The following is a 14,873-nucleotide window of genomic DNA, read 5'->3' on the forward strand; positions in this document are numbered from 1 at the left end:
AAGATCTACCATCTAAAAGAATCAAAATCCTAAACAGAGGCCTACCTCCAGAAAACAGGAATTGCTCCACTACTGTAGATCACTGATGGCATCCTTAGCTATGCCCGTCACAATGTCAACATCCCACCTAAAGCCCTTACTCATCCTTTAGTAGGCATTTACAGCAAATGCATCATCTCTAGAATTAGAGCAGAATCATTATTGTCTTCATCAACAATGTGCTGCTATGAAGAACATACTTTGAATTCACCAACCGCGTCTACTATTCATCGGGGGTGAATCATGAGGGCTCAATGTCACAATCAGCAAATTGCTCCTAAAGGTCCACAAGCAAAATGCAGAACAGTAAAACAAGATGCTTTAGGAAGCAGCTCCAAAAGCCAATGTAGCACTCATCTCCAAGATTCCCAATTTCCTGACTTGGAACCAGCTACACAAGTTCCTTTCTGGATGCAGAAACAGATCACCACACTGCACCCAGTTGAGGTTCACCAAAGAGAGGCTAAAAGTAGAACACCCAAATTGGCAGCTCAAGAACATGAAGTGCCCAACTCATTAAGCAGTTTATCATGCCAAATCCCCGAGTAATGAACCTAGTTTAGTGAGATTTCAAAGAAAAAAAATCTCAGACCACTTATCCAATCAAAACTGATCCTTTTGCAATTTTGATCTTTAAAACTTTCAGTTCTCACAACAAATGCAGAAACAGACGTCCAATCATCCTAACTACCACTCTCCAACTCCATAAATATAGCTTCAATGATTTCAGAACCCACATTTCTCCGTCACTCAAAGATACCTATCAGTGACACAAAATTGCCACCTTTAACAGTTTTAAGATTCGAAGCCTAAATGTCAATCCGGCTTAGAATGGAAATTTTCCTCTAATTCAAACAGATGATGCTTGTTTTCCTACACAACTGATTCACACATCACTTCAGCACATTTATCCTCTAAGGCAAAAGCAGGGAAAACCTCGAACAGATCAATCTTAAAAAGGGGAAAGATATTCCAAGCAATTTCATGTAAATTTTAACCATGACACACCAAGAACTAGATCCCATTGCAACTATTGCCTAATCCAATTGGAAGAAAAATCACAGAACAAGACAACTAGTAAGCAAGAATGTTCAGCTCAGTCCATTACCTCAAATAATCAAAGCAGACAGCATAAGGCAGGCCTTTGACAATGCTCCGCCATCTGGAAATAAATATAAAGCATACCAACTTACCTAGATCCTTAGGTAGCGGACTTTAGATTTTACGGATCTTAATAGGCATGCTCCTCAGCTTACAGTAATTTGACGTAGGCAGTAATAGTCGAACATAAATACAGATTGAGATGACGGAGAAGTGGGAAAGTCTGCCACATGCAATAAGGTGAAACATTGGTGACAGTCAAGGTTAGCCTACTTTGGCCATTAAAAGTGCTTTATGGCCGAGAATCTAGAAAACCTCCTTGATAAGTAGTCTTTGAGCAACCAAAGCATAAGACCAGAACCCTACGTCATAAAAAAGAAAAGCATAAAACCAGTTGAAAGCTGAAGAAATTTAAGAAGAGCTTCCGAAAGGTCCTCCATCAAATAATTCTGTGAAGTCACTCTACCAAAGCAGCTCTTCAAGTAAGGGGAAATCCACCTGATTGTAGCATGGACTATAATTGTAGCCTTGGTTGCATATTGACACAAGCCAAGACGCATGTTCACCACAACAGGCATGCTGACTTCTCTCCTAGTTATAGGCTTCTTTCAGTATGGAATCTTCATTTAGAACTGTACATAAGTAAGCAACTTCAAAAGAATAGATTAATAAGCAACCTAAGCCCCACTGGACCCATTCTCGTTCCACAGATTGAATGTGATGCTCCAAACAATTATAGCAGAAATAGTGTTCTGTTAGAACCTTCCGCGTTTCGGTCGGCCCAAATCATTCAAATCAGCATCTTGCCATTCCCGCCCACCATACTTGTAATTATCTTGTCGCTCCTCTATGCCTCTTGGTCTCCTAGGGTTCCCTATCCGGTTCTTAACACGCCCATCAATGTCCCTTGGACCGCCCCTCTCATGAAACTCTTCATCAACTTCAGGACAAAATCTATATGGCCTCGAACCATCTTCCACATGATAACCGAAGCCTCCGTCACCATCACCATCACAAGGCCTAAATGAACGAATTGGCCCACGCCTATCGCTACCCTTTCGTCTCTCATCAACACACTCATCACCTGGAAACTCATGAAATCGTGCAGGGCGTAAAGGTCCAAAGTACTCATCACTCTCTGTCCTTTCTTGAGGGTCTATCATATCAATCCTCCTAGTTCTTCTCTGCAAAACCCTGCCCGATGGGCTCCTATGGGAAATGAAAGGTCGTGGATGATCATGCTCCCTTGGAGGGCCCACATCTCTAATGTTGTTATTCAATCGAGTTATGTAAGGAGGAGAACCATGCCTTCTAACCATCATATCTTCAGCAAAAGCAGGCCGTTGATGAGGTGACCTCATCCGCTCCACTCTGAAAATTGGCGGAGATCTACAGTGCATCAGTTCTGGATGTCCATCAAACCCATCAGGAGATATTCTTCTAGGTGATGACCATGGACAAGGCGAGCGAGTTCTGGATCTTGGAGGAGATTTGGAGCAAATGCGAGGTACGCGTAAAGAACCCCTCCTCCGCATAGGTGGTGAGAAGCTTCTCTCTCTCCGAACAAAAGGAAAAGGATTGTCTACTCGATCATATTGTGGTTGAGAACGTGGGAACAAAGGTTCCATCATCTCATCAGGTAAACCCCTCATGAAATTTTCTTCATGCCTCAGTGCAACCATATCAGGGGCATTGCCACTGATGTACCTATCAGGGCTGAGGTCTCTCAGAGGTCGGTGTGCCGTTTGCATACCAAGTGGCAGTATGGGTCCTCTCCCTCGTCTTCTAGATGGTGGATGACGGTAACTTTGCAATTCATCATTTACGAGCTTCCTCCCTGGCCTCTCACCACTTACGATTGTTCCATCTGGTGCAACAACACAACCATTATATTCAAGCTTAGCGGCAGCAACTGCAGATACATTCTTAGGTCTAGGGAATCGAAAACCAGTCGAACCAGTATAGTGTTCAGAATTGAAATCTTGATCAGGATCCCAATCACCATGTGAAGTACCTGAAGGGTTTTCAAACTGTCCTCTGACATGCATAAAATCAGGTCCAGAATTTTCAACTAGTTGATCTTGATTCCTATCTCTTCCAAATTTCCGGAACACATGCATGGAGCCTTCAGCTCTGAAAGAAGACAAGAAAAAATCAAATAATAATGCAGTTGAAAATTTTAATGACAACAGCTAGCTAGGGGAGCATGAAATATCACCTACTTCCCCTGGGATGTAATTTATGAGTAAATCTTCCTCTTTCAGATCGTGATGCGAATGACCTGCCCGGAATGGGTCTTGTTCTTCCTATAGATAATCCATTAGGGGCTCGACCCAAATTAATAATCCGGCTTGGATTGGACCTACCAACGGCATCTTTAATTGCTTGCGCATCATTTACAAATGGCTCCTTTTGAGGGGAATTTGCATGGCTCTCTCCTGTTTGGATTACTCCTTTGACATTCTCAACTAGGGCTACAGTGTCATCCCTAGCATCTTCCGTTAATGTCTCTCGGTTTGCACTAGCTTCTGGAACAGACACATTCTCCGGTCTCTTCAAGCCATCTTTTCCCAACTGATCCCGTGGGACTCTACGAACAGTCTTAATGATTCTTTTCTTACTTGATCCAGTAGCTGGCACTTCAATGGAAGAGGATTCTTGTAAACACGGCTCTATACATTGCTCTATACTATTGACTTTATCACTCGTCTCATTGCAAAGAATGTTTTCCTGTTTTTCAATACAATGAGCACTCTCGGTTTCACCCGGATTCTCTGTTTTACCATCACTGCACTCGACACGTAATGATACCATGACATGATCATCCGTTGGACAACCAGCAACATTAGCCTCCCTATTATCGGAGTCATCATAAACTACATGTTTTGCTTCCCCTTCCTCAAATATAACCTCAACAGCACCATCAACCAATGGTTCTCTGACTTCACCATCTTCAAAGTCATCATCGTCATTCTGTGGCTTAACCACCATATTGCCCGTATCAAGAACACCGTCTGACTCATAGTCAGATGCGTCAGAATCATAAGGATCATCCACTTCTACAGATATGTTAATCTTCTCATCCTCGTCACTTCCAGGTATTTCATCAGCATTTGCACGGGAATCCATATGAACATTGTTCCCCAAAATGAAACTGGATGATTGAGGATTAGTATTTTCGGAAAAGGCCGATTGCACAATTCCTAACAACCCATCAGTAGTCATTGGTTCTTTATCACCAGTAACCCCAGATTCTGAAGCCTTGGCATTCTCACTTCCTTCTTGGGCTATCCCCCTGTCATTAGGCATTTCCGGTCTACAAGAATGACGCTCCAAATGGCCCGACGTTCCTTCCACATTCATGAGGTCTTCTTTACTACCCCTCTCATGTGATTCAGATTTTACAACTCCAGACTCCACTAATTTCGGATTGCTGGCATCCACTGTCTTCAGGCGTAGACTAGTAACCACAGATTCCGAAGCCAGATCTTGGGACTTGACAATTCCATTTCCTTCCTGGGCTATCCCGTCATTAATAGGCACTTCCGGTCTACAAGAATGAAGCTCCAAATGGCCAGACGTTCCTTCCGCAGTTGTGAGGTCTTCTTTACTACCCCTCTCAACTGGTTCAGATTTTACAATTCTAGACTCCACTATTTTCGGATTGCTTGCATCAACTGTTTTCAGGCGTTGACCCCACTCATCAACTGGTTCAGATTTTACAATGCTTTGATCAACCAATTTCAATTTGCATTCCTGCACCGGTATATTACTACCTTGCTCATTTGGTTCGGGCTTTATGGCTTTACAATCAACAAATTTTGACTTACCAGTGGGTACCATCGGGCTTGCTGACAAACTGAGATCAGAAAATTCCTTCATCGAGTTTAGTCTAGTAGATGGGGAAACAGGTCCTGAATTGAAACATGACTGGAAACCGGGAGAAGGACTAAGCCGCAGATGGAGGTGTGCCTCAAAATTATAACATTCATCCGGAAGTCTAGAGGAACTAGGAAACTTTAAGGTGTTTACACTCTTAACAGGGGTATACATCCCTGAAATTAAACGGCTGCTTTCTGGTTCTCTAAGAACTTTCTCCGTCGGGCATATCACAGGCTTCTTGTCACATATGGCACCCGGATCTAACCCATCAGATCCACCTGACGGGTGGTTCACAATTGAATCTCCCATAGAGCCTTCCCATGTGTCCATCATAGTATTCAAATCCCAGTGTGACCTGTTTGAACGCAGACGAGTGTCATCAGCTTTTGATTCGGTTACATCACCTCTGTTACTAGCATTATTTTGTTCCTCAGCTGAATCCATATCGTTTTGCTTGCCATGAAGAACACCAAGACTCCATGAATGCTGATCCAATTTCATTTGCTCCTGAAAGTTCCCACCACTATTTTGGCCGTCCATAGGCAGCCCACGAGGTTCTTTCAATGCTAGTAGCAATTCGGTGTTTCCAGGAACCCTACGAAATGCAGAATTATCACTTGGCACAAGTTTCCCTTCGCCACTTATGGCCTCCCCAATAGGCAGCACAAAAGGTTCTTTCATAGGTAATGGCAGTTCCGTATTTTCAGGGACTCTCCATACCACAAGCCTATCCTCTGGAAAAAACTTTTCTTCACTGATCATTTTCTCCCCAGTCCCGGCAGAGACTAAAACATTTGAGTGCTGAACATCTAATCCAAGAGACATTTCAAGTTTTGGCACCAATTTAATATTTCTATCAGTTAAAGATCCTCCACCCTCCAGGGTACTATCCTTGATGGTAACAGAGACCTTCGTCTGGCCACCTGCATCTGATGACGATGACTCTAGCGGCGAGATAGAAGGTTCTTTCTGTGGAAGATGAGGTTCCCCTGGTCGTGAAGATATTTGAGGTGGAGGTGATGTAGACCGAACTGATGGGAATCTCCTTTTCTTGAGGGGTACACCTGCAACAGAATCGCTAGACTGCCGACCATGAAGATTAACTCCAAGCTGCCCATAAAAAAATTCAATAATTAATATCCGAAAATAGAATTTAGACACTTCCTAAAACAACGTATTTAGTAGAAGTTAATTAAAAAGAAAGACACCTTTTGATATTCGGATTTTGGCATATCTTCAAACTTTTTTATAGCTAGAAAGAATAGAGCCCTATTCTCCTATTCAAGTATCATCGGGGTGTCTGACTGAAGTGTTTCAGAAGAACACTCAGGGCAAGCCTCTTCCGCCAAAGAGAGGCTTGAAAAAACTTCTCTGAAATCAAATGTGTTGTCGCCGAAGAAATGTTCCGTTGTGTAAGATCATGCAGCTTGTGGCAGAACTACGCTCGTTACATTCCTTGAGCCTTTTTCACAGCATGAAAGTTGCACATGCTTACAAGAAAATACAGAGGAGCAGAGACCAGCCATATAACACTCTTAACTCATTTATATGACCTACAAACACACGGATGAAACATGAAATTAGAATCCTCGCTTCAGTATGAAAATATATCACAATGTATCAAAAGCCATCTTGATGAGAAGACGAGGGCAATCTTCCTCAAAGAGGAAAGACATGGAAGGACAGGTATAGGTGAAAGATCTTAGAATTAAATTCCCGGATTCTAGGAAACCAGTGATAAGTTTTACATATGATGCTGAAACATCAATCGGATAACAGGTGTTGAAGCTACAACTTTGCTGGTCATAAATGACACACAAGGTTAATGTCAAACTTTGATTAGATAGTCTCCATCTAATCCAAGGAAAAATCTTTGATCCAGTCAGCACTTACATCACTAGGTACCACAACAAAAACCATTAGTTTGGAGCTAGCTATGAAAAAAAATGTCCCAAACTTCGACTAGATATTCTCCATATTCACTCCTAGGTATAGAAGATAAAGTCCACTCCACCATTTCAGCTATCCTCAACCCGACAAAAGCTTCTAAAGTTTACACACATACACCTGTCCTTGAATAGCATAGAAGTATATGCCACACTCCCAAAAAAGTTATCCTTACGTCACTAGGCACTGCAACAGAAACCAATAGTTTGGAAGTAACTGTGAAAAAAAAAATGTCCCAAACTTTGACTGCATATTCTCATTATTTGGTCATAGGTATAAAAGATAAAAGTCTACTCCACCATTTCAGCTATCCTCAACCCACAGAAGTTTCTAAGGTTTACACACACACCTGTCCTTGAATAGCATAGAAGTATATGCTACACTACCAACAAAGTTATCCAGTAGCTGTTACAATCCAACTTATTCGTTCACAGGTATAAATGAGGAAGTCCAATTCACAACTTCAGTTATTTCAAACCCATGTTCCCAAGGTTTATACATTTACAGGTCTCCTCAAACAGCATAGTATAAGCCAGACTCCCAAAAAAGTTATCCTGCAGCTGTTATCCCTAAGAGAGGGAATCGATGGGGAACAATCCTTTAGAATAGAAAAATAGTACCATTCAAAAATATAAATATTAGCTAAAAGAAACCACGAAAGGTGGAACCTAATACATTCAGAATTTCTGATAACACAACCAGAGGTAGATACTAAAAGCATGAGAAGCAATCTGAACATAAACATTTTTCCCATTCAAGCATCTTTTCTTTTTTAGATCCAAGTTCGGGGAATTTCTGAATGAATTGCTGTGTAACCCAGAAATGAGTCTCAAAAAAAACCCGGAATTGATTTTAAAGATGCCATCTGGATACCACTTATCAAGATAAGTCACTGCTAAATCGCAACTATCAATTTTCCCTCCAAAACCAAGCCCTCATCTGCTTGACAATGTGCATCCAAGTTCTCCACATTTACCAAAAGGATTAACCATTTAATCCATCTTCATGCTCATAGCAAGTATACCACCACATCTCAGAAAACAATGTATGCATTCTAGGAATCTGACAGTGAGAGGGCAGTGGAGAAGACCATTAAATGTCACCACCAATTCAATGTAGCTTCAAACTATACAAATTTGAGATCATACCAAACTGTGAAAGCATGCTTGTGAAGGATACGTGATGCAAAAGTGGCACACCTACCACTTCAGCTAATGGTGAATAAAAGTAGCCAGAATCAAATTGCACGAACAACCATCGACCAGAGTCTGAAGGCTAAAGAGATGAGTGGCATACCATTTAGAAATGGTAACTGGGGAGTAAATGATAATAAGATGCTAAGTAACACATGGAAAAACAACAAAATCACAACGATTAGTCCTAGAGAAAAAATTTACAAAATAGGAATGAACCACCATAAACCATGTGCATCACAGTATGATGCAACGCCCGTGTATTTGACATATGGATAGCCGAAACGAAAATTGATATGGGCATTTGACCAGGTGAGCCTCACCAGAGATTGCACATGAACAAAATTTGGATGGTCCATATCAATGGTCCATACGCAAACGAGATGAATTGATCCATTTCTTTTTCATGCAGTCGAAAAAACCTCAAGGTTCCTCTTGCCTAGCAGAGGAGACAAAAAGATAAAATAAAGAAGAAAAAGGAACTAGGGAATAGAATACTTCAATCACCATCGAAGGGGATGATATTTACTTCGATCCTGTCGAAGTCTACAGGGGCTAATCCTAGTGGCTAGCAACCTAAAAGTTCCCAAATAATAAAAAAGGCTAAAGGCTAATTTTCATTCAATAATTCAAAGAAGTCCCTTACAATGCTCGGATGACATCTATTTATAAGAAGGAAAAGCCCTTAAAGCAAACTTAAGGCATAAGAAATTAATCTCAGTCATCGATCTAAAGTAACATAAATAAAAGCTAAAACTTGACTAAAATAACCCTAAAATAGAAATCTCATAATAGACATGTACCACGTTCGTAAATCACCCATACCTTTCTCAAATCACATCTTAAATTGCATGATGTTGGCCTCGTTAGATGGGTAACTTTAAAAACCTTTCTAATGATACTAAAATAAAGCCAAATGAACAAAATTTGATACCAGAAAAAGTAGGAAAATAAAACTTGAGGAGCAAACAACTTATTCCACACTATGTAGTTAACGAGAAACGGCACGCTTTTGTTTGTTTTTGCCTGCGTTACTTTTATATAACGAAAATTTGTTTATAATGATAATAATGATGAGCGATTTGCTTGGCAATTTTGCAAAAAGCCATTTCATGACCGGCTTTTGCATGAGAGAACAGCCACTTCAGATGAATTAAATGGAGAGGGCAAAATGTGCTGAAAAGTAAGCCTGTGTGGCTGTTCTCTCATGCAAAATTCAGCCACAAAATTCCCTAACAAATCCCTAATAATAATTACAATAACAACAAGAACAATAATAATAATAATAATAATTTCGGTTTGCCTCGTTTGCTCCTATGTTTCATATTCATGCTAATGTTTCATGGTCAACAAGCCACATTTTTCTTTTAATGTTATCGAACATTAAAGGAAGAAATAGGACTTCCAACTAGAACTACATATAAGGGACAATCTTAGCCATATCCATTGGAATCTAATGACACTACCAATCCACAAACAAAAAGAAACTCATAAAACAGCACAAAGACCTTGAAATGAATCGAACTACAAAAATCAGCTGTTCGGACTTCTCCCCTCATTCTAGTTGTTCGACATAATTTCTACGAAATCTTATCAGAAATTGGAGAAAAAATCATCTCACAAGGAACAGCAAATTAATACGAATTCCTCACTGGAATATCTTCAAAACACAATTCAAAAACAACAGATCTCTCTACAGGCATTCCCGATTTCCTTCAAATGAAAGATCTAGAGAAAAACCGTTCATTAGAATAGCTGAGAAAACAAAATCCAGCTCTCCAGTCTCTTCATCCCTCCTTACAGTTCTACAATCAAAATCTGCATAATCCATAACGAAGCAAGGATTTTTCAAGCTAGATCACAACCCTAAAACACTCAACATGTCAGATCCATGGAAACCTCAACATTAAAACCATCACCAACCGATCCAAAGTATAAATACTGCTCAGATTTGAAGGAATCACAGCAAAATCAACAAAAATTTAAAAAAAAAACATTGAAGAAAAATGGAGAGGAACACGAATTACCTGATCGAGAAAAGAATAGAATCAAAGAACAAAGAGTCTGATTTTCCACGAAATCTTCGAATGAAAGAGGAAACCCTATAACAATCTCTCTCTTATTCCTATTTCAGCTTTAGCTAGGGTTTTGACGCGGTTTGTTGGACTTTACAAAAGAACGGTCTACGTTTCACGCGCTTGGCTTGACACGTACACATCGCCTCCTACGTTTTCATACACGTCAGAAAATAACGTATCTGCCAAAAGTAAGTGGGCCCCAACTGACTCCCGCATTTCCACAAAGAAAAAGACACAAAAGACAAAATCCAGCAGGCAGAGGCACAGCATTGGGTAACGTCGCTTTCATTATTCTAAAAACAACGCTAGGAAGACACATCTGTGTCAAGGCTGCCCAAGACAGCCCTGTTACTACTGCCAGGTGTACCAAAGCAAATTTTAGCTTGTCAATTTAATAGAAGATTGGGGTATTTATGTCATAAGAAAATATGTAATCTACAAATTCGTCACTGTAAACATTGCGCTATTTGGTAAAGGCGTCGGCAATTTGACACATCACAATGGGCCCACAGTCAAACGCAAATGAGTAAAAGGAACACACTTTGTACGGAACCAATCAAATGAAATATGACTAGCGTTCCTTTGACTAGAATGGCCTACGCACCGATGTTGAAATGACAAGAATGGCCTTAACTCAGGGTCGAATTTACAACCAAAATACCACTTTCATACAGCACTCACCTGCCGGAGTTTCAGTGGCCATTAGTATGGCACAAGATGAAATTCCATCCGGAGACAGGATATTGATTTGAAAATTTGACCATCAAAGAGGGATATTTTGGACATTCTGTTATGTAAACTGATATCAGCACACCGTATTTTAATAGTTACACTAGCTAATCTTGTCTTTTATTACTTAAATAGCTATTGAAGATCATTACGGCTCCTAAAAACTTTCACAAGCCAATTAGAGAAACAAAAGACAGGCTGAGTTAGTGCGATTATTAAAACATGGTTGTGCCTATATCATTTCCCTAAAATATATTGTCCCCTTCATTTGTTCTTTTTTTCAATAGAAGATCTGGTCACAAAACACCACATGAATGAAGCAAACTCACAAATTTCACACATTCAAAAATAGAAAACGCATACATTTTTGGCTTGCTTCCACCCTACCCATGTAAAAAAAAAACCCTAGACCAAAGGTCCAAAACCCTACATCTCTAGATTTTTTCTTTTCTTGACAGCAAGACTTTGATAATAAAACCTAACCCCCAAATCCATATAGGGTTCGACCCTGCCTCTTGAGGGCATAGACTACATCCATGGCAGTAACAGTCTTCCGGCGAGCATGCTCAGTATAGGTAACGGCATCACGAATAACATTCTCCAAAAAGATCTTGAGAACACCCCTAGTCTCTTCATAGATGAGACCGCTGATCCTCTTCACGCCTCCCCTCCTCGCCAGTCGCCTGATAGCCGGCTTTGTAATCCCCTGAATGTTATCTCTAAGAACCTTCCGATGACGCTTAGCTCCTCCTTTTCCCAAACCCTTGCCTCCCTTTCCACGTCCTGACATTGTTAAGAAAAACAGAGCAAAAAAACAAAGATTGTCTTTTTTCCTGAAATTTCTCTGCAAACCCAAAATTCTAAGTGGAGTGGGAGTTTAGGATGATTTGGGGAATATTTATACAGCAGCTTGTCTGAGCTTATTGGCGGGGTTCTATTCGCTGTGAATTTTTGGAAAGTTTTTGAACCGTTGATTGTTCAGATCGACGGACAGCATATACTCTACACGGCACGGATTGATGACGTGGAAAGCGCGGTCAAATTTCCAGCGGGGGTTGTGTTTGTTTCAGTTTTGAAATGGAAATGTGATGAATGCCGCGACTGCCAAAGTTAGCAAGATTAATTAAACATATAGCTGGCAAGTGGGTCCTTATCACTGGCACCCATATTTCATTGCATATAGTGTGGGTCCCACCATTTTACACATGCTTATCATCGGCCAGGAATGCTAGTATATTATAGGTAGTGGGGTCTATATGTACACCAATGAATTGAATAGTGGGCCTACAGAGAAGTTCTAATAGCAAAAAAACAAAAGACCCCACATGAATAGTAATTAGTGGTGTATTAGGGGGCTACATCGAGGGTCAGTTTTTTAATAATGATCGACTAGCAATGTCAAGATCATGGTTTTAAATTTCGACCGAAATTGGAAATTTTGCAAAATTCCAAATTTCGGTCCGATTAAATGCCATTTTTTATTTTTTAAAAATGTTACAAAATTTCATCCGAAATTTAGAGCCAAAATACCAAATTTCGGCCAGAAATTTCGGATTTCGCTGAAATTTCAGATTTCGGTGGGTCGAAATGGGTACCGAAACCGAAATTTAAAACCTCGGTCAAGATAAGCTTCCAACAGCCCGAAATCAATAGGCCTGTATGTATAATATATGTATAATGATGGGTTATATACTAGGTAGAGGGCCTCACAGAAATGAGCCCCATCCCCACCTGTTTAGTAGGACTATGATATATGGCCTCTAACAACAAATAATGGTGCCCGGATATAGTTAAGAGGTGTATATATTATTAGGGTCTACATAAAAGGAATAATCAATGAATGACTAGTAGGGCTTAGATGGAGGACATGATGGGCAAAAAGCCAAAAACCAATGAGGCCCAAATCAATTTGAATACTAGTGAAGCATGGATAGAAAGCCTAATGATCACATAGACTGCGGGCCGGAAACAAACGCTAGCCGATGATCGGCACCAAACCACTGCCTGGGCTAAGATGAGACACCAACAGCAAAAAATTAATGGCCCACATATTATAAGTTATATACTAGTGGGGCCTTACACAGAGGGCGAAGTAGGCGAAAAAGTAATGGACCTTACATTTATACTAATCGTTAATCTTCCAATAGTGCTAAGATGAAGGGCCTAATGACCAAAAGCCAATGGGACTCGAATATATTGGTGAGTTATGTATTGTTTGGGCTTATGCAGAGGGTCTAGTGGTAAAAATTAATAATATATCCTACATTTATACTGATCAGCGATCTAGTAGAGGGGCTGAGATGGAGGATGCGATGGTAGATAACCAAACAGAGCCCGTACATGGTAATGTGTTACGAACAAGTGGAACCTGCATAAAGCGATGACCAAAAATCAACGTACATATAACATGTAATCAATTATGTGCTGGTGGGGTGGGGCTAAGATTGGGGAGGGATCAATGGTCAAGGATCAACCCACATGTATCGTAAAAAGGTATACTAACAACATAAAAGCAACGGGCTACAAATGCTTAGGTGGTGCCTAGCATTTATTTCGTAAAAAGGAGGGGTCCTATACTCCTATTAGGGGTTTTAAGCTGCTTTAGGATGAATGTCTTTCACCATGGAAAGCCTTTCCTTGTGCGACCAAACATAGGAAGTGGTGAGAAGTTGGAAAAGATTTTACTTTCTCTCACTGTTTTTTGACAACCAAACATGCATGTCATTTAGGGATGCAATTTGGGTTGGATTCAACTCGAACCCGAAGGGTTCAACTTGATTTGGGCTCCAATTGGGTTGGCATTTCCTCGGGTTGGGTTAGGGTTTTATAAAAGCTAACCCAATTTAATTTTTGTGTTGGGTTAGGGTTGAGGCCTTGGCAACCCAACACGACCTGAATCCAACGTACGTCCGTCCTCTAATTTTTTGTGATTTTCTTAAGGTTATGTTTTTTTCTTGTATTTTTCTCTATCTGGCCCTGGGTGAATCTGAACCCAACCTAACTCAACCCGGCCTGGTTTGGTAAAACATGTTAGATGGGTTGGGTTGGGGATTAGAGATTTAGAGGCGGGTTGGGTTAGGTTTGACCATCCTCAACCCAAGACTCAGGTTGGGTCTGGTTACGGTTGAGGGAATGCTATCTTTTTTACTTGGCATAGCCACCTCAGGTGTATTTATGACTACAGAGGGGCTGGTTTAATCACCGTGAGGAGTATCCATTGGTCGTGATTGTGAGATACCACATCGGAAAGGGAGGAAAAATTGATGGGATATATGTGTGGATTCACCCTCTCCCTATGTAGATGCATTTTTTAGCTTCTCCAAGGGGTTGGCCCTGCGAAGTAGGTCGGGCACGGTTAGTGATGCTGAGGGTGAAAGACCCGGAATCGGACAATACGTACACAGTGAGATCGGGTTGTGACATAATGGTATCAAAGCAGGACATCCCTCTAGTACGGTGTGCTAACGAGGATGTTGTGCCCCAAAGGGACGGATTGTGAGATCTCACATCGAAAATGGAGGAAAAGTTGCTGGGTTGTATATGTGGATTCCCCCTCACCCTGTGTAGACGCATTTCATCTCCAAAGGGCGGGCCTAACGGAGTGGGTCGGGCACGGTTAGTACAGCTGGAAAGCAAAACCGGGGAGGGTGGAAGATCCAAAATCGGATAGTATTTACACAATGAGATTGGGGCGTGACAGTGATTGCCACGTACACTAGCCATTCTGTCAACAAGTGATATGCTAATGTTATGGTTGTCAAACATGGCCTAAAATTCAAAACTAAAAGGGAGAGGAAAATCCTTGGATTCTTGCACATGATGTCCGTGTCAAATAGAAAAATATAGGAATGCGATATGCTCAGAGGATACATGGTTCCATCCGGTTCCCCTATTTGAAACTTTC

The 14,873-nt window shown here is 40.9% G+C and overlaps 2 protein-coding genes across 2 annotated transcripts; both read right to left on the minus strand.

Moving 5' to 3' along the window:
* Window positions 1-360: 360 nt before the first annotated feature.
* Window positions 361-10,326, minus strand: LOC143847985 (uncharacterized). The gene is made up of 7 exons (XM_077356755.1): window positions 10,190-10,326; window positions 6,231-6,575; window positions 3,359-6,132; window positions 3,155-3,273; window positions 1,903-3,007; window positions 1,148-1,201; window positions 361-502 (listed from the first exon to the last, which is right to left on the minus strand). Exons 2-7 carry the CDS (start codon window positions 6,252-6,254, stop codon window positions 361-363), a joined length of 4,218 nt encoding a protein of 1,405 aa, XP_077212870.1. The 5' UTR covers window positions 6,255-6,575; window positions 10,190-10,326.
* An 883-nt stretch (window positions 10,327-11,209) lies between these two features.
* Window positions 11,210-11,841, minus strand: LOC143848606 (histone H4). Its single transcript, XM_077357582.1, has one exon. The coding sequence runs from the start codon at window positions 11,757-11,759 to the stop codon at window positions 11,448-11,450; it is 312 nt and encodes a 103-aa protein (XP_077213697.1). The 5' UTR covers window positions 11,760-11,841; the 3' UTR covers window positions 11,210-11,447.
* Between the last annotated feature and the right edge of the window lie 3,032 nt (window positions 11,842-14,873).

Source organism: Tasmannia lanceolata, unplaced genomic scaffold, assembly GCF_043159265.1.
Source record: "Tasmannia lanceolata isolate RefF3 unplaced genomic scaffold, GAP_Taslan_0.1 ptg000016l, whole genome shotgun sequence".
NCBI classification, from domain to species: domain Eukaryota; kingdom Viridiplantae; phylum Streptophyta; class Magnoliopsida; order Canellales; family Winteraceae; genus Tasmannia; species Tasmannia lanceolata.

Bases quoted from the DNA above. Each gene is read 5' to 3' on its own strand.
- LOC143847985 (XM_077356755.1), bottom strand. From the start codon at position 6,254: ATGCCAAAATCCGAATATCAAAAG. The intron at 6,133-6,230 runs GTGTCTTTCTTT...TTTTATGGGCAG, and splicing joins CAAAATCCGAATATCAAAAG to CTTGGAGTTAATCTTCATGG. The intron at 503-1,147 runs GTAATGGACTGA...TTCTACTTTTAG, and splicing joins GTCTGCTTTGATTATTTGAG to CCTCTCTTTGGTGAACCTCA.
- LOC143848606 (XM_077357582.1), bottom strand. From the start codon at position 11,759: ATGTCAGGACGTGGAAAGGGAGGCAAGGGTTTGGGAAAAGGAGGAGCT.